Source organism: Meleagris gallopavo, chromosome 4, assembly GCF_905368555.1.
Source record: "Meleagris gallopavo chromosome 4, MGAL_WU_HG_1.1, whole genome shotgun sequence".
Taxonomy (NCBI): domain Eukaryota; kingdom Metazoa; phylum Chordata; class Aves; order Galliformes; family Phasianidae; genus Meleagris; species Meleagris gallopavo.
The window spans coordinates 64,443,325-64,468,986 of NC_139407.1; the positions used below are offsets into that span (position 1 = coordinate 64,443,325).

The 25,662-nt window shown below is 38.3% G+C and overlaps 1 protein-coding gene across 6 annotated transcripts in view; it reads left to right on the top strand.

The window, feature by feature from the left end:
- CTBP1 (C-terminal binding protein 1) overlaps positions 1-25,662 on the top strand; it is a 164,905-nt gene that overhangs the window by 124,669 nt on the left and 14,574 nt on the right. For 5 of the 6 annotated variants that reach the window (XM_085223647.1, XM_085223648.1, XM_085223651.1 and 2 more), the window contains exons 2-4: positions 4,010-4,164; positions 16,221-16,365; positions 20,379-20,585. In XM_085223647.1, the coding sequence (XP_085079773.1) occupies positions 4,010-4,164; positions 16,221-16,365; positions 20,379-20,585 (507 nt within the window). Of the gene's footprint in view, positions 1-878; positions 1,092-4,009; positions 4,165-16,220; positions 16,366-20,378; positions 20,586-25,662 lie in introns of all 6 variants that reach the window. The other variant, XM_085223652.1, reaches the window with a different exon arrangement.

Sequence of the window (25,662 nt, forward strand, 5' to 3'; positions counted from 1 at the left end):
GTATTTCAGAAAAGCTATTTTAGAAAAACTCTAGCAGTCACCAGCAGGACAAGAGCTTCAGAACTAGATTATTTTTCTACAGAGGAGAAGTACCAAACCCATTCATAGCTGGATTGAGCTATCAGGAAAACCTTTGCTTTTCTTAAATACATTTAGATAACTTTAAAAGCTTGTACCAATCCAACCAGAAGGCTCAGTGTTAAAGCTTCTGACTGCATCCAGGTGCTCCTCCCATCCCTGCTCACCTGGCAGGGCAGGAGTGGTAGAGAGGGGTCCAGGTACACGTGGTTACAGTGCATCTGTGTGCTGCTGCTACCCTGTGCTCCCCGGGGTGTTAGTGGCTGGCAGAGGAAAAGCAGCAGCCAAAGGGGGAAGGGTGCAGATGCAGTGAGAAGCTTTAATATTGAGCTTCCTGGCTTCTGTGAGAGCAAGTCAGACCCTTAATGTTATTTTAATGTATTGTTTGGTTTAATTTTTTAGTAAATATTTGAACACGATCCAGGCTTCAGAGGTTGCAATGGATAAGAAATGTAAAAGCTTTTGTTCAAGATTATAGGAGGCTGCAAGAAAAGTTAAAGACATGGAAATGAGGATGGGATGACAGGCTGCTATTTTGCCACAGAATAGAGAAGATTGTAAAGGGCTGTGAAATTGAATTCACGACCCTGGAAGTCAGGCTCAGTTTAAGAAGTGTCAGGTTGGAGGGGGGGTTCCTGAAGGTCTCAAGTTAGGATAAGCTGAGCTTGTTTTCCCCTTGACAAAGGATCTAGGATGTGGGGGGTGGATGTATGAGCCTTTTGCTATCTGTGTTTCATAAAATGCTGTATTATATACTTAAATAAGTCAGCAAAGTGACATGGTTTTTTTTTTTTTAACAGAATTTCATGTTTGTGTTGCTGAATGTCGCTTTGGACCACTTTACGGTTCTGTTCCTCCCTGGCACTGAGCTGCATTATTTGCTGCTAACGGGGACATGAAACACGCATTGCTTTCTGCTGCCTTTCCAAGTGGCTGCTGCAAAACTGACCGCGTGGTGCAGCGTGACATTGCTAGATAAGAAACAGCAGAAAGTAGCTCAGTGCTGGAAGAAGGTAGTTTTTTGTTCAAACGTTTCTGATTCATAGTTAAACCGTCTCTCTGCGAATGTAAACTTTAAATAATGGCTACGGCTGTGATTAAGTTACTGTAAGTTTGCTTAAGTGTTGAGTTATTGTCTGCGATTCAGTGATAGCGTGTTTAGGCGGAAAGATTGTGCAACAGGAAGTCATGCTGCAGTTCAGAAAGGATTTTGGCAAGCCAGGGTTAGTGGGCTTTTTGTGGTCAAGGTCACTGGATGTGTTTGAGTTCTTTGGAAGCAATGCCAAGGTGCTCCTGGGGAGGTTCTTCTCCTTGTTCTGCTGTGCTTCGGGGCTTGCTCTGCAGTGCCTTCTAGCACTGACATTCATTTTAAAGGCATGAGGGAAAATCAGGCTGCACTCCTGTGTGATTCACAGAAATTGTTATTCTAAAGAGCTGTGTTTTGCAGTGCTGTATTTTATGTTTTCCTGAGGCAGCTCTAGAGAAGAATGATTTTTGAGAGGGATGGCTTTTAATCTCGTTATCAGATTGGGCTGTGTGGGCTCTTCCCTTGACAGATCTTTTTGCTATCTCTGAGGGAAATCAGCTGTGCCACATTTCTCCTCTTTCATCTTAAACATCTAGTGAAGTTGTGTATATTTTATGTACTTCAGCTTGGTTTCAAACTTGTCATTGATATCCTGGCTTTACTCCTGCTTAAGAAGATGACCATTAACGTTTCACTTGTACAGCAAGCAGAGTTGTGATATTCAGTATGATAGGGCTTGCAATGTCACTTTTACATTTGTTTCAAAACATAATTGCATTTTAACAGTGCAGTTCATGTTTCACACCAAAACATGCAACAAGTCTATAACATGCTTCATTTTAGAGTGCTTTAAAATAAATTAAAGGTTGGGGTTTTATAATTAAGTTCCCATTAAAGAATAGCAGTTATTCCCGAGACTGATACATAGCATTTGTATTGCGTGTTCATGTTGCATTTGTGTCCTGTACCACACTATGAGTGTGGTTTATTTATTCAGAATGACTGTTTGAAGGTTGTGTGGCCATTTGGGGTTCAGACATGTAACAACAGACATAGGTTAGCAAGGTGCTGGGTTTCTATAAACAATATTTGGTGGGATATTAAGTGCTATTTACTGAAATAATTGATAATTTGTTTTTTTTCTGAGCACCAGTAGCGTTTCTAAGGATGTGTGTTAGGGTAGAGGGTAGGTACTGATGGATTTCCAGCAGACAGTGCTTCTCATGAGCATTGCACCCATGGAACACTTGGGTCAATGCCTGTCTCCTATGGTGAGATTGCTGCACTTGTTTGGCAGACGTTGGGGCTAGAATGAGAGGAGAGCAAATGTATGTCAGTGACCGAACATGAAAGGGTCAGTGGTGATCTGTTGTCCTTCTGTGTCCCGTCTGCAAGATTCTTTTGCTGCTGGATAAGCAATGTGAAATGTTAAGCAATTGCATTCAAATTAAAGTGAGCTGTGGTTGCTAGAGGTACCTCAGGTCAGGGACTGCAGCAAACAGGAGAAATTCCAGTGACCCATGTTGAGTCATTTTTAAGTACAGGAACTGTTTGAATAGGTGAAGAATGTAACTGCCAGGTGGTAGTAAGGTTGTAGTAAGGCTGCTCACTTCTGCTCACTGTGAAGATCCCTTTCCCCAGCTGCTGATTTCCTTCACTTAGTATCCTGTGTGCAGAACTGAGACTTGAAGTGCAGATGGCAACTTTTTGACACTGTCAGAGCCTTCAGAAACAGGCTTCTCTGGTGGGGGGGTAGCTTCACCCTCAGCCTTCTGCATTCATATTGGGCTAATTCGGATTATGAAGTAGGAAGCAACATTTTTAAATTCACGCAGCAGCAGCATTTGCATTTGCACACAAGAAATATCTGCCCTGCTTCGCTCTGCAGTGTTTAAAACTACTTGTTTTGAAAGAGGAAAAATTCATGCACTGTATTCTTGTTTTCATTTTTCCTTATCTCTTCAGGAAGTCCCTTTTTTCCACCCACGCTTAACTGCTTTTGTGTAAATGTAATGGTTTAATATTATTCCCTGGAGTACTTTTATATATTTATGGCATCCATACAGTGAAAAGATACTCTCTGAATATCTTGTTATGAGGATTACTTTTCATTTTAAGACTCCATAAAGAGGATATAAATGAAGCCTGTACTTTGAACTGTTTTTTTTTTTCCTTTCCCCAAATGTTTAATGTGTATTTATTTATCAACCTACAATGCTCCGAGTGTGTTGCTGGTTTAGGGATGAGCATTCTGCTCATATTTTTCCAGAGAGCTTTCAGTGGTGGATTAAGTATGATGCATTAGATCATCAAACAAAATCATTGTGTAAAACTTCTGAATTGAAGCAGACCTACCTAGATCAGCACTAAACATGTATAGTTGGACAATGGATCTTCAGTAAATACACGTCTTTGCTGTTGTAGGCTTTTTTTTTTTCTTCTCCAATTAAATTTTAGTAGGAGCAGATCATAGTCATATGTAAATTGAATGTTCAGCTCCTTACTGAACTGCATATAGTGCTCCATAATGTACAAGCCTGGGCAGGATCTTTCTCACTCTATCTGGAGCTCGTAAAGGTGTGGAATCCAATCAAAATACAAATCTTGGCTGAGGTTGCGTAGATACTTCTCAACAGAGCAGTGAGAATGTCCTTTTAAAACACTGTCTTATTCCCTTAGCATTTTCAGCCACCTTCCATTGTTCAACCTCCTGAGCCTCCGCTGCGTTTTTTTTCTTAGTGTGAGAAATATTCTTTTTTTTTACTGACTGTAGATTTTGTTCCTGTTTTTATTAGCTTCAATCCTTGAAATCTTTTTCTGCCATCAGAACAAGCAGGCTAGCTATAACCTGTTTTTATTACATTTCCGTGGCTCGAATAACTCATCTTCTCTGTTTCTTCGTAGGCATTCGACCTCCGATCATGAATGGGCCCATGCACCCACGCCCGTTGGTAGCATTGCTGGATGGCAGGGATTGTACAGTAGAGATGCCTATTCTGAAGGATGTAGCCACAGTGGCATTTTGTGATGCTCAGTCTACACAAGAAATTCATGAGAAGGTAATATTACAACAATAATTCTGGTGTTTTAGAAAGCACGGGTAATGTAATGATTACAGATACGGTGTTCTGTGAGTGATGACAGCATCTTAGATGTTGTGGTTGGGTTAATAGTTAATTACCTTGGTGATTTATTGGTCGCTTATTCAAAGTGATGAACAAAGATAAAAAAAAAAATGTCTGTGTCAGAGTATGCCTTCTGTGCAGTGCATCCTTGGCTGGATCTTGTCCGTATGCTTACCAGCCCAATTAGATTTGGGGAGAGCACTTATCTGGAAAAACTGCATTACATGATGTTTTGAAATGCTTCTTGGAAACACTGTTGCTAAGCTTTCAACTGGAAGGCCAAATATCAGTATTGAATTGGCTGTGTGAAGAACTTTCAAACTTCTCTGCTTAGCCAGCTGTTGGCTTAGAAGATGTGTGCACTGTGAATTCATGCTGGAGTTTCAAACCAAAGGCTAACCAAAAATTTATTTTCTAAAAGAATTTAGAAGTACATTCAAACTGTACGTTATCCCAGAATCTTGTGCCTTTCCTGATGATTTGGAGGTGTGTACAACAACCAGTGGTTTCTAATGCTGTTGAAGGATTTCTCGTTTTCCTAGAGGCATACTCAGTTTTTGTAATGTGCCAGACTTGTGTGCCTGCATGGTCTCTTTTGAAGACTTCCTTCAGCATGAAGACCTAGCATCTACCTCAAATCTTCGCTGCTCCTCAGACAGCAGTAGAGTCTTCCCACAACTGTATTTTTGCAGAGGCAGAACTAATTTTGATGAAGTTATTGTTGGCTGTTAGCAGAGAAAGCCTCAACTGCCAAGTATTCCTTTAACTGATAGAGTGAAACCTGCTTTTGTGGAGGTAAAAACTGTAATGAATTTGGTGGCAGAGGTGGTCAGCTGGATCTGTTCCAGGAGAATTTGTTTCCCCTATCCAGTGAAGATTCATAACAGATGAATACAAATCCAAGTATTAACATAGAGGCTTGTTGCATATCTGCATCCACTTCTGCAAACAGAGCATGTGGTTGTGTGTACTGCTGAGCATGCTTCAGATAGGAAGGCATTACATCAGCTGAACTGAATTGCACCAATAATCTTGCTTCTCTATAAAGATATTGTTAAGCTTGTTCTATGCTAATTATAGTAACCCTTAGGCTTGTTATTTCAAAAGCTTTTCACTAACTGTTTTAATTGCTTATTTACTTTTCATTTTCTTATATAGCTTTGTTTAAACATTTTAGAGCCTGGTATCTGTACATGATGGAAGATTTAATCTTTTCTTTGACTTTCTTATAAAGCCAGCTACTTGTATAGAATACCAATACAATGTTTTCCCTTCTGTTACTACATGAATAATTTTTTTTCTGTAGTCCTTTTCATGTCAGCATTTTTTTGGTGAGAACCCACCAACAAACTCTTCAGCTTCCAGCTGCCTAAGAAATATCTTTTTATCCTGAAAAAAATTTCCGTTGTTAAAACTTCCAAGATTTTTAAGAGCTATGGTTGTATATTTTCTTTTTTCCTGCATTAGAGGATTAAAGAGGTTTTTTATGCTGCAACAGCACAGCAAGCTAAAACAGCTGGTTCTCATGTTTCAGACAGAAATAAGAGATGACTCTCCTCTTGTAAAGCCCTGTGTTCCTTGGTGGCTCTCTGATGCAGATTTGTTCCCCGTACAGGAATATGCTTTTGTCAGAACAGTTGTCAAGAATGATCTTATAAGTTGTTTTCTGCAGCACCGGTACTGGCTTAACATTATTTTGAACTCTTATTCTGTTGTGATATTCCATTTTGAGAGAATAAAATTTTACTGAAACTTAATGCCAATGTTGTACATTGAAAGAGATCAGTGCTTTTGCTGTGTGTACAGCCAGAAATGCTTGCTGTTGTGGCAAGGGAACTTAAAAGTAACTAACTAGAGAACAAATACAAGTGAGAATGTCTTCAGTAATTTTTTTTTAATATTTTTTTTATTTTAATATTTTTTTTAAGTTCATTTGTAAAGGTTGAAAAAGGCCTTTTCTCTTAATTATGCATCTCAAGAAATGTAATATAATGACTTATTTCTGTCTATTTTTCATCATATTTAAATGCTGTTTTAATTTTACTCTTCCTGTCTCACACCATCATCAGAAATGTGGCATGTGGATAGCTGGATTCTGGTTAGAAGGACTAAATAGCACATGAAGAATAAGCAGTGTCAATGCTGTTTCACTCTACTAGTAAATAATAGCTGCCTGCTCTTCAGGTGAACACTGAGAGCTGCACCACCTTTATAGTGCTCTGCTTTGCTTGCAAAAAACCACTCATTTACCTTTTAATGCATCAAGACTTGGGAATTCCAGAGTGACATGATTGCTTTTCCTTAGAAACACTAAATACTTTCCCTTATCAGTGATGTATAGTAAATGAATTATGGAGGTTGAAAGTCAGCATGTGTATCATGTGTATCTCAAGTTGTAGCTTTGGAAAAGAAAATAGTGAAACTTGATGAGTAATGCAGGTAATCTTTTGCTGATCTTTACAAATATTTGTATTTAGTGCATATGCTAAAGCTTGCTTCCACTGTTTCTTATATTAAAAGAATTCATTCTTATTGAACTCAATAATATGTCTATAAAGTATGCTTTCATTAGCAACCAGTACATTGTCACGATGCAGATTTTCATTAGTCCAAAGTGTGATGCAGTCCTGAAAACTTTGGGTTTGCAGTTTGTGTTCTGCCAGATGACAAACTTCTGTGACAAAAATCACCAGCCCTCATCCATTTTCAGACTGGTAAAGTAATGTAACAGATCAGTTCATAAAATGCAGAGCCCTGCTTGCTTTGCATATGCAAAGTGCTCACTTTTCAGTTCAGTTGTTTGCTTGCTTTGGAAAAAAAATGACCTCTTTGAACCCATTTTTAGAGCTATAGTGAAGAAATACCTGTATTTCAGTACTGCCTGTCTAATGCATTGTTTGGAAATGGTATTTTAATGAATGTAATCATTTTTTTCAGAAGTTTTAAAATCAGGAGTTGCCTATTTAAAGCAGTATTTAAAATGTTTGTAGATTTATAATGCATATTCCTGGCTGTTCTAAATGGCTCTGCCTTGTTCATTAAAATATATTTGATAATGGATGTTCTTTTACTAAAGACCATTGTGAAGGAAGAGATGACAGAACTCCAGGAAAAGGCTTATGCTGAGAAGAATGAAAGGCTGCAAAAAGATGAGAAAGCTGAGGTTTTTGGTGGCTTGCATAGCTCCCCGATTGCAAGGAAGTGAGGAATTGACAGTGAAAGAGAAGACATACTGGAATCCAGAGGAGGGATTTCTGCTTGCCACGAGAGAGTTTGAAGAACAGGATGATGGCTTAAATACTGTGTTTTAAAATGGCTAGACAGGAGTGGAAATGGAGAGTGCAAAAAGAGGGATTTGTGTGAGATTGTGAGACAGCAGTAAACTGCAACCTAGATGGCTTGTGTTTTTTCACAGACAAGCTGAGGGATTTTAACACATGCAGGCAGTAAGGAGGAATAGAAATCAGGATTTGAATGCCATTTGTATGGATCAAAAGCAAGATGCTAGCAAATATTGTGTACCTTATTGTGTGTGCTAATTAAGGAGTTTTCTTCAGATAGGTTGGTGTGCAAGTTTAAGTTCTGTAGGGATTTCCCTATGTCGGAGAACTTCTCATTCTCTTTTTATGACTGAAGAAATGGAAGTATGGAAAAGAAGTAGCTTGACTTTAAGCAAGTCACAAGTAAATAATCACATGTATTAGAATTCTGCTTCACCTCAGGTCAAAGCTTTTGTTACTGGTGCTGCTGGTTGAAAAGCAAGCTGGGTGGTGTGGGTATGTTTCATTGCTTTGAAAAGGCTGCCAGTGCTGACGTGAATCCTGACTTTTACTGAGAGTGACCCAAAGTACTGCAGTAACTTTGCAGCTGAGGACATTTATAGTTCTTCAGAAGATATATGTGTATAGGGATTTATTGATATATTTTTTTAAATATTTTTTTTTCATATTGTTTTTATTTTTGCCACTCCCCATCTCAGTAGAGAAGGTGGTTTGTGTTCAGGACTGTTGGTAGGTATTTGTATCTCAGGATGCAACAGTCATTTAAACTTCTGGCTTCTAGGTTCTCTCTTATTACAAAGACTGTACGCAGCGATGTGAAGTCAAGCATTTTGTCAGTCAAACTGTATCATGGGGAGCTGGTGGTAAGTGGGAACTGGGTTTTTCTCACTCTCAGGAGACTTCACTGAGTCATTTGGGTAGAAATTCACTTCAAGATTTTGGTGGTTTGATTTCTTTAATTTTTTTTTAAATAAAGATCATATTAATATCAGTTAAAGTTAGTATGTTAAATTGTTTTTAATTCTTTTTACAATTAATTGTTTAAATCTGCCTTTTCAGCCTCAAATTGCTTCCGAGTAGCAGTTTGTTCTACCATAGGTGTTGGTCCAAAAAAAGCTATCAGAAAAATAAGCACAAAAATAATTAGCTTGTTTCCTCCTTCTTTCCAGGTTGACTTGCTTTTTTGCTCTCTCTTGCCCTGTTCTCTCCTCCTGTCTCCTGAAATCCCTCTCCTTTTAGTGGTTTACTGTTCTTCCTCCCTTCATGGCAGCTTACACAGCCAGCACTTCTGCTTTTTGTAGCCTTGCTCTTTCCCTACTCTTTCTTTCTATTTCTTTACCTTGGAGTCATCACAGGCTTGAGCACACCATTGAGGTTTTTGTGTTACCTCAGATTTTTCAAGTTGAAATTCTTTGGTCTTCAGGCTTCCTGACTTCATTACATATATAGAGACAAAGTGCACTTCCTAGCAAGAAGGAGCTAAGCATAAAAATAATTGCCAACTCTGGCAATAGAAGTGTTCAGTCAAGCAGAGGAAAAAGTAAAGGGATCCCTGCAAACTTGAATGAAAGACACAAAAAGCACAGCTGATTACAGATGACCTATAGGGCAAAATGTATATGCTGTGGAAAGAATCTGTACATGTTTTTTTTCTTTTTTTTTCTTTTTCAATTCTTTGGCTTCCTACATCTTCAGATAGAGGGAAAAGAAAAAAGGCAGGAGGTTGTTTTGGATGGATTTACTACTTCTTTCAGGTGTCCAGTTCCTCAGAACACTGAGGAAGATGCAGTACTCGGCTGGAACTGCAGATGTAGTCTGAGAGGTAAACCCACACTGCAGCCTTACAAGGGTTAGCCTGTAGTAAAGCTGAAAGGCCTCAAATTCCTTGACCTCTGCTAAAAGCACAAACAGAAATTATCTTTGCAAGAATACCATACTTTTATTGTAAATGAAAACATTTATAAGTTGAACTTCCTGTTTGGTGGAGTAGGACCAGGTGTTTTCAGTCAGTCATCTGTATAGGAATGAACTGTAGAAACGTCTCCAGTCAGTCCCGTTATGAAGATTGTTTCAAAGAGAAGCTGAAGAACTTTCATAGGGCAGCAAATGTTTGGAAACTGAGACAAATCAAACACGCTGCTGTTCAGATGTCTGCTTGATTTGTTTCTATTTTATTAATGGTAAAATAAGATTATTTTTGCAGCTTCAGATTCTTACCCATTTAGAAGTGAAGCCGTATCTTTGCATTTGCACCATCACTGCAGTTTATATTGATGATACATTCCCAACATAGCAATTGTCCAGAAGATTACATTTTCAATGTATACGAATTAAAATGAAGCTGTGATGTATACTTGGGAATAAGTTGATGCTTAGGAGTTGATCCACTGAAGATTTAGAGAGACTGCTTGAATGTACCTTCAATCAAATTCCTTATGAAAGACCAAAAGGAAAATGAAATCCTAAAAATCTTTCTTACACCTAATAGAATACCTTTAGTATTTATTACAGTAAAGTTGTATAGAAAATTGGTGTTTGTATTCAATGACCTTTCTGCCAGATTTGTCATTGGTAATGCCAGAGGTCAAGTGCAGCCTTAGCAGCAAGCTGGCAGCACCTGCAAACAGCCAGAGGGCTGCTGAGCCCAGCAAGCAGCCTCTATCGATCCTACAGGCAGAGCAGGCTCTGTCATGTGTGCAGTTAGCAGCAAGTATTTTACTTCATTTCCTGGTACTGGATCTTTACTAAGGATCACTGGGGCTTGAAAATTGCTCATGGTCATTAACAGCTTTTTCTGACGCAGTTCTGTGGGTTGATGCCTTGTCATCGGTGACTTTCATGATACAGTGATCCTCTGGCAAAGAAGTTTGATTCATCCTAGTGTCTGAGAGACTTGAACTGAAATGCTGTACAATTCTATGATATTAATAGAGTGTACAAGTTAATGCATAGAAGTCTTGATAAAAAGATCTTTCGTTTAAAGCCTTTTGCCTTCCAGTTCTAGAACGCCATAATCCAAATAGCTTTGTTAGCACGTTTCCAGACTGTCAGTTGTCCCATGTGCTGTACAGAACCATAGCTACAGACCTGTTTCTCTTTACCTTTGTCACTTGAATAATTCAGATGGGATATTAGGAACAAAATTCTCAGAAAGAGTAGCGATGCATTGGCACAGGCTGCCCAGGGAGGTGGTGGAGTCACCATCCCTGGTGGTGTTCAAGAAATGTGGTGGTGCGGCACTGAGGGACATGGTTAGTGGGCATGGTGGGGGTAGGCTGATGATTGGGCTTGGTGATCCTAGAGGACTTTTCCAACCTTAATGATTCTGTGATTCTGTGCAAAATGTTTTGAGTCTCAGAAATTTTCAGAAATTGACTTGTCCTGAAACTACTGCATATAGTTGTCAGTAAAGAAGGGCTGACTTCCATGTAGTTTTTTTTTAAAGGAATTCACCTGCAAGTTAGTCATTTACATATAGTTGTGTGTATGTGTATCTATTTTTAAAAACTGTATTTTACAAACTGTAAATCTACAGTCGTATTATGTGTATACCAGTAATTTATGTATAGTTATACTACATATATTCTGTGTTTCTATACTGCATATATTCAATGATTCTATATTTGTAGTATGTTTATATTGGGTCTTGGAGTGTTTTCGGGAGTCTGTAAGTAATATTTGTTTATGTAAATGTTTTATACTTATTTTTATTTATGTAAGATGTAAAGCAAAGTCATGATGTTTAGTGTCAGAACTAACAGCACTAAAGTCAGTAGAAGACCACTAGGCAGTGTCCTGGTGAAAGCGTGTTCCATGAATTGGATGTGTTACTGACAGTGATGCTGATGGTAGGAATCAAGTGTCAAGCTGATGTCTCGTTCCAGTTTCTATTTACTAAAGAGCAGCACAAACTGATGATTTTAGAGACCAGCTGACTGCTGTTTGAGCACAGGGTTATATTTTTAGTTTTAAATGTCTTTGCTTTCCATGGATCCTTCACACTATTCTGATGAGGCTTTTTTGAGCAGTTAGAAGCCTCCTGCAATTTTCCCCTAGAATTTCCCCTAGAATATTGACATGAATTTCATGGATTGCTGCTCCTCTGCAAGTCAAGTAGTGCAAGGCCTGCTCAACTTAATTGAAATACATTGTCTACCTAAATGTGCAAAAGTAACTTTTGGTGACATTGGAAGATTTAACTGGGGATGACACAACAAGCTTCAAGTCCAAGAAATGCAATATCCTGTCATTTCTAGAACCAGATGGAATATATCACTTCTGGTAATGATTTCTGAGAGGTCTTTCTAAAAAATAACGCCATGCTGTCATTCTGTATTTATTTTATAAATGTCTTCTGTCTCTGCATTGAAGTAGTTTGGCATTTTATGTACTGTGTTATGTTTTTGTGATCTGGATTGAATTGCAGGCTTTAGAGACCAGTTTTTGGTAGAATTAGTGTACGTTTAGGTGACCAAAGAGCAAAATGGCTTGCTGTTTCATTATTAATATTTTACAGTACTCTTACCCTTTTTGGTAAAATACTCAAGATACTGAGCTTTTATTCAAATAATACGAGGCATGGATGTTATAATGGTCACCATGTGGTATTTGGTATGATGGCAAAAATAGCCTGGTGTTGAAATAAAATGAAAACACTGAAAGGGAAATGTTTAATAAGGATTTGAACCTTCAACATTCACTACTGAAGATCTGTTAAATTCTTTGAAGTCGAAATGTTTTCCTACTACAGTGTCAGCAGTTCTCTAAGCGCCTTGGAGAGGTGGCATATTGTGAAAGCAAAGTAGTCATTCTGAGGTTGAAGAACAGCAAAAAGACCCGTCTGAACAGTTCTGATTGGAAACGATGTCAGCTCACTGAAGAGGGTATGAAAAAGGCTTTCAGTAAGTTTTCTGTAGCTTCATCTGGAAGTCAGTCAGTAACTGAGGGCAGAACAATAATGCAGATAGCTTCCTTCTGTCACTGAATGATTATGTATCCAACTTGTGTCCTGTTTCAACTTTTATCTCAGAACCTTTCTTCTCAAAAAGGCCAACTGTCGTCAGATGAAAGCAGAAAATGGCTGCTGAAGGTACGCAGCTACCTCTGTTTGTGCTGTATCAAACCTTGCCTGTTTTGTTTCCATGCAGGAGAGCTTAAAAGAGTATTGTCTGACTGCCATGTACCTGAAATTTCTAGCTTGCTTGTTTATTACATTTATAGCGCAAATTGTCAGGGATTGATTTTCTTTTTTTCTTTTTCTTTTTTTTTTTTTTTATTTTTATTTTTTGTAACATAATTGCAGTAGATGCTGGACCTGCTTATGTTTCTGCTGGATTTCATTTATTACTCAGATTTAGTTCACATTTTATTTTTGATCTAACAATCTTTCTAGACTTAAGTATGTTTAATATGTAATGGGTGAGAATGTAATTTATACAAATAATATTGAAGTACAGAAACTCTTGTTATAGCTGTAAGTGGCATTATTAACATTAACCTCATTGCAGAATGCTTATAACTTCAGATTCTCTTTTTTTTTTTTGCTATTTTGATACACTTGTGTCACATGGCTAGGTACAGAAAGCAGTAACATAATTATCAAAAATTAATGTGAGATAATGTACAACAGCAGAAGACTACGTCTTGGCACTGCATTTCTTTGCTAACTCATCCATAATCCTAGAAGCTGTTAAGAGAAGAAACCTTCTAGCCCTTAAAAGTAAGAAGAAAATCATAAAAAAATTTGTCATATCTTTTGGTTTCATATCTCATATAATGAATAAATGAATTTGGAAATGGTTAATGTCAGCATTAAGTCACAGTTGAAAAATGATTTTCCTTTTCATTCACTGCATTCTTATACTAGCAAATACTTTCTGATATCCTCTCGCCAGGCCAGAACCTGAATGGACTCAAAGCTGTAGGGCAATGAGTCCAGACCAGTGCTCACAGAGTGCAAATTACAGTCTTGACTGACCGAGTTAATAAAAGATGAATGATTATGGCGTGAAATTCCCAAATGAAATGCCTGAGCCCATTCATCTGTCTTTTAGCCCTTGCTTACAGTGCTTCTTGAGGTAGTGGAAGCTCTCTGCACACACACTCTGCCCTCTGGAGAGCAGAGAAAGAAGGGTCTGCATGTCCCATCAGTCTTGGGTTGCATTGGTGTGAGTTACTGCACGTTATGTGTGAGCAAAGGATGTTACTGACAGTGCTGCAGCTGTCTGTAGCAACTCCCAAAGAAACAGCAGTAGTATGTATGATACAACACAGAATGGAGGACATGGCCAACTGGAGAAAGGTGGGAAATCACAGAGATCTTCAGGACCTCGAAGCCAGAAGCACCAAGTGCATGGAAATGCATCAGTGTAGAACTCGGGGTTGTGACTTGGAAAAGAAAGAAGCCCTGCTGGAAACGTGGGAGTGCAAAATAAGATGTGCTTTAAGAAAAGATGGATTCAGATTTATGTTTTTACCAAGGGTTATCAGTGTGCTGTTGGCCATGTAGAAGTGTGCATCACATGTGGCTTTGTTAGGGAGGATTTCTGCTAAATATGCTAGTGTTGGTATAATGGAGTAGGGAGAGGAGTCTCAAATAGCATTGTCTGCAGCTGGGTTACTTCTCAGAGAGCTGACCTTGTGCTTGCATGAGTGCACCACGAGGGTAGAGAGGGACCAGCCTGGAGGAGGCTAAAACTGGGCCTGTGAAGGGCAGCCAAACAAGTGCTGAGATACGATCACTGTTTATTAATATGCGTGGATTATAAACACCAAGGAGACAAAATGTGGCTTGAGCAAGTGGCCAGCACTGGCACCAGCAAACAGATATGAGCTGTGCTGTAAGTTGTGACTGGAAATTCTGTGTTATTTGAACAGTGAGATCTTGGAAAAAATTTCTGTCAGAAAGCAGTGGGACAAAAATACCCACAACACCTATGGGCATTGTAGTCTGTTTATGAGAAAGACTGTTTCACATGCAGACTGTGCAACACAAAGTGTCTGGTACGAAGTCCAAATTGGTGGTAGTGTCACTGTGGAAGCAAAGACAACAAACTGTTAGTAGTTTTTTTTTTTAACCCTCTGTAACAGCTGAAGTAAAAGCATTTGATGAATGCAGTCATGCTGATTGGTGACTTCTAGATGTAATCTCCAAAGGACCTGTAGCATTAAAATCAAGGAGCTCTATGTGCATATAACCATTAAAATCTTCAGAGCCTACAGCTGTTCTTTGAATTACATTGTAGCCGCATACTTCAAGGCTGTGTAACTTCTAATTTTCTTGTAGTTCTGAGTCTTACAAGTAAATTCTGCTCAAAGGATTCTTGTCTCTGTCTTATTTAGAGCTGGGGTTGCCAGTCCTGGAGTATCTATTGAAATATAGATTATTCTGTGGGAGCAGTTCTTTATTTTCATGGGTTTTGTTTACGTTTTCTTTTAAAATATTTTGTGTATTTTAACTTTTTGAAGTTAGAGCCACAGATCTTGTGTTCCAGTACATTGCTGTCATGCTTTGTGTGTGAGATCATACTTTGCTGTATGTTTTTTATTTTTATTTTTATTGATGTTGATTGTTGTCCCTGATTGCCATACCCAAGAAAATGCTCACATGAGCAGGAGTAGTTCAGCTGAGAGAATCTCTACATGTACCAGACCCAAAAGTATTGAATAAGAAATTTGGAGCATCCAGAGAACTGTGGGATGTGCATGATAGGATCCACTTGACGTGATTGCAGCTAGCTGTAGTGATTTGTAGAATGATTGCAATATTAGGTGCTACAGCAGAGGTGGAAACCAACATGTTTTGAAGATGTGGAAGAGTTCACTTCAAATACAGAGCTGCGTGGCATGCAGTGTCATGGCTGCTTGGAAGCTGAATTTGAAAACTCCTGGACATCGCTTGCAAACTTCCTTCACACCCTTTTCTTTTAACTTCTCTTAAGTAGGTTGGATGTATATTCACATCATCTGAGAGACATTAAAATCTTAATGATCCTGTCAGTTTATTTTTGCTTTTATTTTTCTCAAGTTTTATTTTTGCAATATTTTTGTCTTTGTACTTTTTCTTAATTCTTAGAAGTATTAGTTTTGCTGGGTAATCTCAATTGCACTAATTTATGTGACTTCTAATTTCTCATCGGCAAGAACTTAGACAGTTACACCATCACTAAATTGAGGACGCGTGCTTTGTGTATAAATGGACTGATTTCAGTCTCTGTTGTCCAAGGGTTTTGTAATGGTTACTGAATGTTTTCTATTCAGGTATAGAGAGGTTTAATAATGCAGTGGATGCCTGTACCACTGTGTGATTGCTCTGTTATTTCATTCAAAACTGAATGTCAGCTGCGTAAACAAAAAAATACTCATTGTTAAAATTGAGTGCCTGCTCTCATGTTTTGTTTTCAGGATGCGTGCACAGATGCATTTAGGGTTCGGTATTGCAAAACATCTCCTGTGAAATGAGCTTTCCCTCTTAATAAGAGCACAAATAGTGAGCTTTTCCTAAAGCTAATCTCATCATGTTAGAATAGACATGTCAGAAAGGGAAAAAACAACAAACCTGAGTAGACTGGATGATACTTGGGCAAATACTCTTTAAAATAAAAGATCTAGATTTAATGCTTTTACAGTCCCTAGTGCTTGAAAGTTTGTTTACATGATTGCGATCCTGTGAAAAGAAAGCATTAAGTATTTATTTCATTTTCCTTGTAGGTACTAAATGAAGCAGTGGGTGCACTGATGTATCACACTATCACTTTAACACGAGAAGACCTGGAGAAATTTAAAGCACTTCGAATAATTGTCCGAATCGGCAGTGGTTTTGATAATATTGACATCAAATCTGCTGGAGATTTAGGTATGACTAATAAAGACTTTGTTTTACATCTTATACTTGCCTCTAGAAACTAGGTAGCATCTGAGTCTTTGCATTAATGTTTCCTCTACAATTTATACTAACATAGTATGTAAGCTGTATAATTTTCTCATCAGTGTTTAAAAATCATTATACAGATATTACCATTAGTTAATTAAGTGATAATATTAATGGCTTTGTGGCAGGATGACAGTCTGCCTATTTAAGATTAATACAAGAAGTATGGCAATAATTTTTCCTCTCTTCTTTTTTACTTCAGTTGTGTATTTTAACTACTGTCTTCTGTAATCCAATCACAAAATATAATTCCATCAGCATGGAAAACTACTGCTGTTTGAATAAAGAATGAGATCGTTATCAACTGTCTGGAACTTATTTATGATGCATGAGATTTAGTGCTAAAGCACTCCATAATATAGATTTTATAGAGGAATCAGCTGTTGCTGCTTCAGAATAAATTTAGGTACTGCAACTATGAAGACTGTGCTTAGTGCTTCACTGTAAAAAAAAGCAATAGTCTGATTTGTCCTTCACTTCCTTTAGGATAACCCATCCATTATCTGTAATCTACAGGTAAAACTGTATAACTGGAAATAAATGTCTGTGTATTTTTTGTTTTGCTAAATAGATTGAAAATATGAAATAACGTAGAATGGTTTGCATTTGAAGGGACCTTAAAGCCCACCCTGGCCCAACCCCCTGCCATGGGCTGGGTGCCCTCCACCAGCTCAGGCTACCCAGAGCTCATCCAACCTGGCATTGGGCACCTCCAGGGATGGGGCACCCAACAGCTTTCTGGGCAGCAGTGCCAGGGCCTTGCTACCGTTTTTCTTCCTTATATCTAATCAAACATGTTTAAATAATAAAGTTTCCCATTATGCTCTGGAAAGATCTCAGAATTGCTTATTTCCATATGACAGTGCTTCGTCTTAGTAATAGCCCCAGTGTTGTAGTGAGGGGCTGTAATATGGGTCTGTTTATCAGTAAATGAAAGTAAAATAGTCATTTGTTTCTAATGGCTGTGTAGTTTGCACAGCAGGATAAGAACTTTTTGTGAGTTTCTCTAAAGAGCAGATCAGGCATCTAAGGCTGTGTTCCTACTTACTCTTAGTGGTGCCAAAGTTGGGTGCGTAAGCTGAGCCCTAGAAATCAGACATGCTTGTAGAGATTGCCCTGGGGTAAAATTCTGGATTCAAAGCCAAAGCTTGGGTCTGGATCAAAGGTCTCAGACCTGTAATGAGTCTGATTTGTGTGGGGAACCCCTGATGAGTGGACTGTGTGCTGATTTGTGGGCAGGTCTCTGCTGGATGGTCAGCAAAGCTTATAATTTAAATGCGTTCACATGGCTCTTCAAGCCACAGTGTAGCAGATTTGGGGAATTCTCATTCATATGAAATGTTAATAATTCAGTTCTTAGGTTGTGATTAGACTGAGTTATGCAGTTAAGATCCATCTCATTTGTGCATTCCAGTATTTACAAAATACAGTTGTCTGTTTCTAATGCCAGTAAATGCTGGAAGGCTTGCAATGTGAAATCTCTCCTAGCAGCTAGGGCAAAATGGTTGGAGTTAGTATCTAACTCACTGCTCCTGGGAGAAATCTCTTTTCATTTGTTGAATATGCATCTCAAGGAAGTAACATGAGAGTTATTGCTCTTTGTAAAATGCTTTTATTCTGTCTTGAAATACAGTACAGAGTTGGACCCTAAGGTCTGACGTTTCTCCTGAAATTTCATAGCAGCTTTTGGAGTAATTTTCAGGGACACATTGGTGAGGTTGTTAGCAGCTTTCCCCTCTCAGTGTTGTTTTCATGTTATCACTTCTTGAAATGCATGCAAACAGATGTTCTTTGGATGATGTCTTTATGATCTGGTCTGTTTTCCTCCAGATTGTTAGTTGTTGACTAGAAAATATGTGCAAGTTGTAAATGTAACTACATGCAAGTGAAATGTGAATCAAGGGTAACACCTGTTGTCTACTAAGTTTTTCAGTCTTAAACTAAACCATGTAGTTACTGAAAGCAAAGCAGTAGGGAAAAGAACATAGAAGGAGTGGATAAGAGAAAAGTGCATTATCTTTTCTGATGTGCAGTATCTCTTTTCTTCAGAGCATTTATTTACCCCACTGCCTGTATGGTTCACTATGCCTTTTTAAAACCAGTTGTTTTTAAAGAAAAGGGAAATGGGGGGGAAAAAAGAGTTCTTGCTATGTACGAAACCTATTATTGCCTATTATCATACTTTCCCTAGGGAAACCTATTAGGGAGGAAAGTGTAAGGCAAGCTTAATTTCTTACATTTCTTCCCACATATGTGATATAACTTTTTAAGGTCATTTTAAGGCATTTTCTTTTATTATTGATGCCAGCCATTAGGAGACATGCTTATTAAATTCATTTTGCCATCTAAAGTCTGTATTTTTTGGTCCATGAAAGACCTTTTTGTAAACAAATGCAGCTATTTAATATGATGCAATTAAAGGGCTTTTATATTTTAATCTTCCACTTTTTCCCTCATTCATGCTCTTTCTTTCATTTTTAAAATATGGTGAGTTTCATACTGCCATTGATGTTAGCAGGATGCCAACATTAATAGTGATGCTGTTTTATTTGTGGAAGTCCATAGAGCAGTGACTCAGCACACTACAGCAGAGGGGAGAAAAATAGTTCTGAGCTTCCTTACGTTGCCTATAGAAAGTACTGGCCAGTAGAATGAAAGCATTTGAATGGAAAACATAGATAAATATGCAAGCTCATATATAAGATATAAGCTTATTTTTGGTCAAATTATTGTCTTATTGAAGAGAACACTGGGTTTTCTTTCTTGCTTCACAAGATATACTGGTATTAGCTGAAGACTCATTGAATATTTATTTATGTAAAACCCAAACAACTTGACAGGGGAAAACAGTATTAAGGTTATTTTTATTAGTATACAAACCACTTCTTTCTCCACCATGAAATTATACTGTATACTGGTTTTGGTCTCAGTCAGCAGAATGAAGAGAGGAGCATTAGTGGGAGCTGATGATTAGAGAATGAACATGCAGTAAATAGAAAGAATGAAGACAGGTCGAAAACACTGTGAACTTTTTCAAGTAAACATTTTGCTTCACTGCTGTACATTCAGTACTGGCAGGTAAAAGCTAATTAAAATATTTTTTTTTTTTTTTAAAGTAAAAATGGAGTACCTTGAGTCTTGAATCAGTTCTCCTTCCACAACAGTCTGTGAAAATCTATAGTAGTCTTTCAGCTTCTTGATGTTACAGCTTGTTTAACTATTAATTTAAAAATGCATTTTCCTGATAGCTGAAGTTTTGTGTTACCTTTACATTTAATGCAGGATCAGATTTTGTATTTGAATATTGAAATTTAAATGAGTTTTCTTTAATATGAGGGATCAAGAAAGGACTTGGATTCTGTGTGTAGCAACTCTCCAAACTCCTATGCAGTGTGAAACAGATTGTTCCTCCCTATGTTATTACAACCTCTGTATGTCTTGGAAATAGTATTTCTCTCATCAAGGTTTATAAGAGTGGCTTTCATTATAAATTAAATTTTTTTTGTAACACAGACAGCTTTTGGGGGGTATCTGCTCAGTAATAGCAAGTTAACTCGCACAACGAAGTGCAAACAGTGATCTTTAACCTCACTGACTTTGTGTTGAGAGAAAAGCATGTATTTCTTCCTGCTACTCAAAGCACGGAGCCCACCATGCACATAAAACACTTACTAACATATTGATTTGGTTACTAAGCTACCTGACAGCTATATACTTACTTCTGTGGTTTCGATTGTCCATTTGCTGTGTGCCTTAATGTGGAGAAACAGTAAATAGTAAAAGAAAAGAATCAGAAAAGGAAGTTTGCTTGTATGTGGTATTAGTGCAAAATAGTTACTGAAATAGCTGTAAATGTAAACATCATTGTTGGGATTGCTGTTAAATGGGAAGAAAGAAATGTTTGGCAACCTGTTGTGCTTTCCACCCGTTCTTTGCAGGGATTGCAGTGTGTAATGTGCCAGCTGCCTCTGTAGAAGAAACAGCGGATTCTACCATGTGCCACATTCTGAACTTGTACAGACGAACCACCTGGCTTCACCAGGCTTTGCGGGAAGGCACGAGAGTACAAAGCGTCGAACAGATTCGGGAAGTGGCTTCTGGAGCTGCCAGGATCAGAGGGGAGACCTTGGGCATTATTGGATTAGGTACGTTTGGTGGAGACGTAGTTTAATACTCCTTTTCTTCCAAAGAAATCAAGTTTTCTTTCTAAAGATTTGAGCTATAGAGACAGAGTTCTTCACTCTTTTTCATGCCAAGATTCTGTACAACACCACTTCATTCCTGGTGTTTATATATCTCAGATATTTTCCCCATAAACCGTTTCCCGCAGACAACTTTTGCAGTTGATGTTCTCTGAGTTGAGTTTCTGTACATCTTTCTGCTATTGTAATGCCCATTGCCAGGCACATTGGTTGTAAGGGGAAGAGGCATCATTGTTTCCCTTTTCCAGGATGAGGATTCTGCTACTTGTACTCAATATCATGTGTATTTGTTGTGCATTGTCATGTCTGGGTCTGTTTGTGCTTTTCTCTGTTTTTTGTATTTAATATGTCTGAGGGTCTTTGCTGCAGTAACAAGCTGCAGAGCAGTTACTTCTTGCATTTGTTCAGGCTATGTCTGAATTTGTATTCCAGCTCAAATGAGAAAAAAAAATACATGCAAGAAAGTTTTAAATGTTTCCAGACCTAATAAAATCATCTAGTTAGATTTAGGGATATTCAGAGAGGTATTTCAGCATCTAACAGATGGACAAGCTCGCTGGAGATGAATTAATTACTGTCTGTTAGAGAAGCAGAAGTCAGTTTCTATGTAAAAAATACTCAGTTTCATACCTGTCTTATGAAAGATCTCACAGACGGAATGTAATTGCTATAGCATTCATCCACAGGAATTAATGACAGGATTTTGACAGCAGGACATTATATTTAAATGCCCGTTCCAGTTACACATTGCTGTGAAATACCACAGCAATCACAAAGTCTTTCTCTGGAATTTGGAAGTAACTTGGTGTTATGTAGTGTTCATTTGAATGAGCATGCAAGGCAGTAGAAGCATCTTAATAGTTAAAGAACTTCCTTTAAAATACAACCTTTAAGATGTTGGTCATGGAGTTTCTTTCTCAAATCTATATCCATGTGTTAATGCACCTCATTTAAACACAGAATCATTATTGTACTCGTGGTCACAGCACCTATACAGGAATAACAGACAAATCACTTGTAGTGTTTTAAAAAAGGAAATGCACATTGCACTTTTGAAACTTAATTCTTACTTACATTTTATGTGCTTATTTGCTGGAGACATCTGTCCTGCTGGCATTGTGTTTATTGTATTGCACTGTAATTCCAGGCTGAGATAAACAAAAAGTCTTGATGTATTAGTGACAATGAATTTTCATTGTGCTGTTTTTGTTGAAAATGACTGGAAAGAACAGAGAGACAACTGGATTGCCAGTATCTGTGTAATGCTACCTGAAGTGCTGGGATTTGTGGTGGTGATTGTTTTAAATAAGCCTTTTGTGTGTGTGGTATACTAAAAGGCTAGTAACATCTGACTGTAAAGGTGCACATCTGTTAGTTATTAACCAGTAGTTTTCTGTAGCCTGTAATTGTTTCTTTTCCTACAACAGAATATTCACAGTTTCAAGGAAAATGCTTTATAGTTAGATTCAAATACACCCATCTTGGTTTAGTGCATGTAAGTAAAGAAGCACAGCATTGTGATTCTGACCTGTTCAAATAAACTCTTAAATAGCTGTGTATTTATGAGGAATAAGAATGCGTAGTCTTAAAAGATATGGGAATAAAGGTAGACTAGATTTAGTAATTGTGCACTTCAGACACCTACCATTCCAGGTATCTGTCTCTAGTTTTAACCTAAAATGTGCATTTACAACCATGTACAACAGACTGTACCCCTTAGGTTGTGTTTTCTTCCCACATCTGTAGTGTTGCCTGAGTTTCATTACCTATTAGGATTTCTCCACATCAGAAGTGCTGCCAGGCTAACAGACCATGAAGTGAGTGTAGCACCTACAAAACTGTTCTCCTGTTACTAAGTCCTGCTTCTTTCCTCTGGAGCTGTGTAGTGTTACTGGTTTTGTGATTATTATCGTGTTTCTGGGATCATCCCTTATACACCATCCCTTATACACCATCCCTTAGAGCTGTGTTTCTCTGTTCTCATCTTAAGCTTGTACCATCTTCAGCAGTGGGTTGGTTAAATTACATCAATTTGTGCTGCAGCATCAAAGTCCAGTTTGTCACATCTGTTACTGGGCTTTTTCTTTTGTGCTAAAAAGAAACATCCTAGCTCTTGCCTGTCTCTCTGCTAGAGAATGACTATGTCATTCATCCAGAGCTCCAGCTACTCACTTCCTTATCCACTAGTCCAGCCAAGTTTCATGACTCACTTGTATTTTTCCCTCACCCACTCTCTTTTCTTTGCCTCCTCTCATGCGTATTCCTGCTCTGACACTTTGCCTATCCTGCATAATCCTATTTCTTGGTGCTCCTCCTTTAAAGTTCTTACCCCATCTCTCATCCTCTGCTTGTACTGAAGATAAGCAAAGACTCAATAGCATAATGCCTTCTTCATGTGTTTGTTGGGTACCATCCATCATTGCCTGTTTGGTCAGCCTCTGAGTTCCTTAGGGCAGAGCTTGTGTTTCTTTCTGTCTTTTTGAAGTGTGCGATTCTGTGCACCTTTCATAAATAATAATATCACATCGTTAGGCAGCTGTCTTTGGCACTTTTAGTCTTTATTACTACCCAGTGTCCCATATTTCAAGGGATGCATCACAAGATTTACAAGCTTGGATAGTAAGCCCAGTGTAAGAAGTAAAAAAAAAAAAAGCATTTTCACCTTTTATCGAGGCAGTATCTTTTTTGTTTGTTTGTTTGAAAGAGTACTTGTGAGCAGCAGCATGTAAGTAGTTGGATGAGTAGGTAACTGGAGCTAGTTCTGCTGTAATGATCATTTTGCAGCAGAGAAGGCTGTGAAATCACACTCCCTTCCCCTTCCTTTCCAGTTACAGATGCTGGTGACTAATAGCTAACGCATTTCCTCACTCAGGAAAGGTGAAATTCCTCTAGATGCATTTGTCAGTGCTTCGTAATCCATGTCATCACTCGGTTTGTTTTTCCTCATCTGCTCTGTTCTCCCACTGGTGTCACAAGCCTGACCAGATGTTGGCCGTGGCACAGCTCAGTGTGTCAGACTGTGAGGTCTGAGAGCTGGCTGGCATTGCCACATGGGATGCGCTGCCCCAGTCCTGCTAGGTCACCTGGTGTGCTCACCAGGAAATAGAACAAGAAGGCCTGGTCCCAGAGGCAAGTTGTGGATCAGAGATCCAGGAGGGAATAGGAATTACCCACGTTCCCCATTATTGCTGCAAAGAGATGCTAAGTGCAAGCACTTCTTTTTTCCATGGAAGTCTACAGGTAGTACAGTACAAGAGTTCCGGGACAGCAGGAAAACTGTCAGATCTGTAGTTGTCTGTAATTTTGAAAGGAATTGGCAAATTACAAGCACCCACCTATGTATTTCTGTAAGAACTAGATTGAATATGAATCCTCAGTTAAGGAAGAGTTCTGTCCCATTTAATAAAAAATGTAGTAAGGCAGTGCTGGCCAGAAGTACACACATGTGAATTCCAAATGTTCAAAAGGAAACTGCACGTCTCAGAAGGTTTTGGTGTGTTGGTCTGGCTATGATGAATGGAAAGCACAGCTTTAAGTGGAGAAGCTGTAGTAAGAGATTCCTCTGCCATGAATCCCCTCGGGTATTGGTGCTGCGAGGAGTGTGAAGAAGAACAGATGACAGAGTGTCACATGTGGAGATGAATAGAGTTAAAGTGATACACTAGCTTTAAATAAATATATAAATAAATATATATATATATATATATATATGTTTACAGTTGTGTGATTGATTTCTTTATCTCTGAACGTGCCAAAATTTGAAAATAATAGTGTGTGTGCTGAAAGTGGTTTAATTCATATTTATAGAAAAGGCTTGAAAGGCAAATGATTGCAACGTACACAAGTATTGAAATAAAAGATTGTGAGTATTTTAAGTTGGTGTCCCCAAAGAGAAGCTGACAGCCCCCATCAGACTGACAGGCTGCTTAATATTCCGAGCACATCTGGCACTAAGCACTGCAGAGTAACTGTGCTGAGGTTAAATGATCAACACACAACCTCTCTTCCTGTGTTGTCTTAAGTTTATTGAAAGAGAATCTGAAAAGCAGAGGGAAATCTCTTTGGGCATAATTGGAAAGATAAAGGATTTCCCTGTGCTAATTTGACTCTTCTTCTGAGTTTGCTTAGGTGTTACAAAAGAAAACTTGTAGAATTTGTTTTTTACATGAGACATGAGTATTATGGTTTGTCTAGTGTCTGACACTCTTGCAATGTCTTTATCTAATGTTTGTATAACAATGATGTGAGTATCTAGTGTGTAGTCTTCTAACCCAAAAAGACTTTTGGTTTCATTCTGAAAAATCTCCTTGCTTGCTTGGTGTATTTTGTTCCTTTTCTCTGTGTTTTAGTGGTGGTATTTCAAAGGAAAATGCACTCTACTGAGGTATGCAGCATGGAGTCATGCCCAAAAAGCAATTTCAAACACAGCTCTGAAATAGTATGACAGTAAGGAAAGATAAACAGGGAAAAGCTAAGGGTGATGTAAATACTGGCTGGTACTGTGCTCATCTTAACTAGGTGCTGTATAATGGACTACATTTACTTATGATTTAGGTAAATTGATTGAAAAATTTTAAAAGCTTCAAATGACTGGGTTTTTCCGGGCATTTTAATGCTGAAAGGATGTTACTGAAAGTGAGAGAAAATGCTAGCACAGAAAGGAGATTCCATGCGCTGAGAATGGTTCAGCTTCAGATTAAACAAATTATCTTTCATTGCATCCATTTTTGAGGATTAATTTTGTAGCTTTTTATTAAAGGCAGCTGGTCCAACATGGGTAAGAATAAGTCCTCGTCAGGCTGTGTTCACAAGCAGTGGTGTTTTACCACAAAACAGGCCCAGCAGGCAAGCCCTTGTATGACAGATTATGGCAGATTACGAGGCATTTTCTGTCATTCCATGTCTCTGTCTGCAAAAGGTGCAAACCTGCTTTGTTTCAAGCAAGGCTATGTGAAACAACCCAGACATAATGTTACTCATCTAAACGAGGATTGCAAGTGGGAGGGGTGACTCTTCCTTT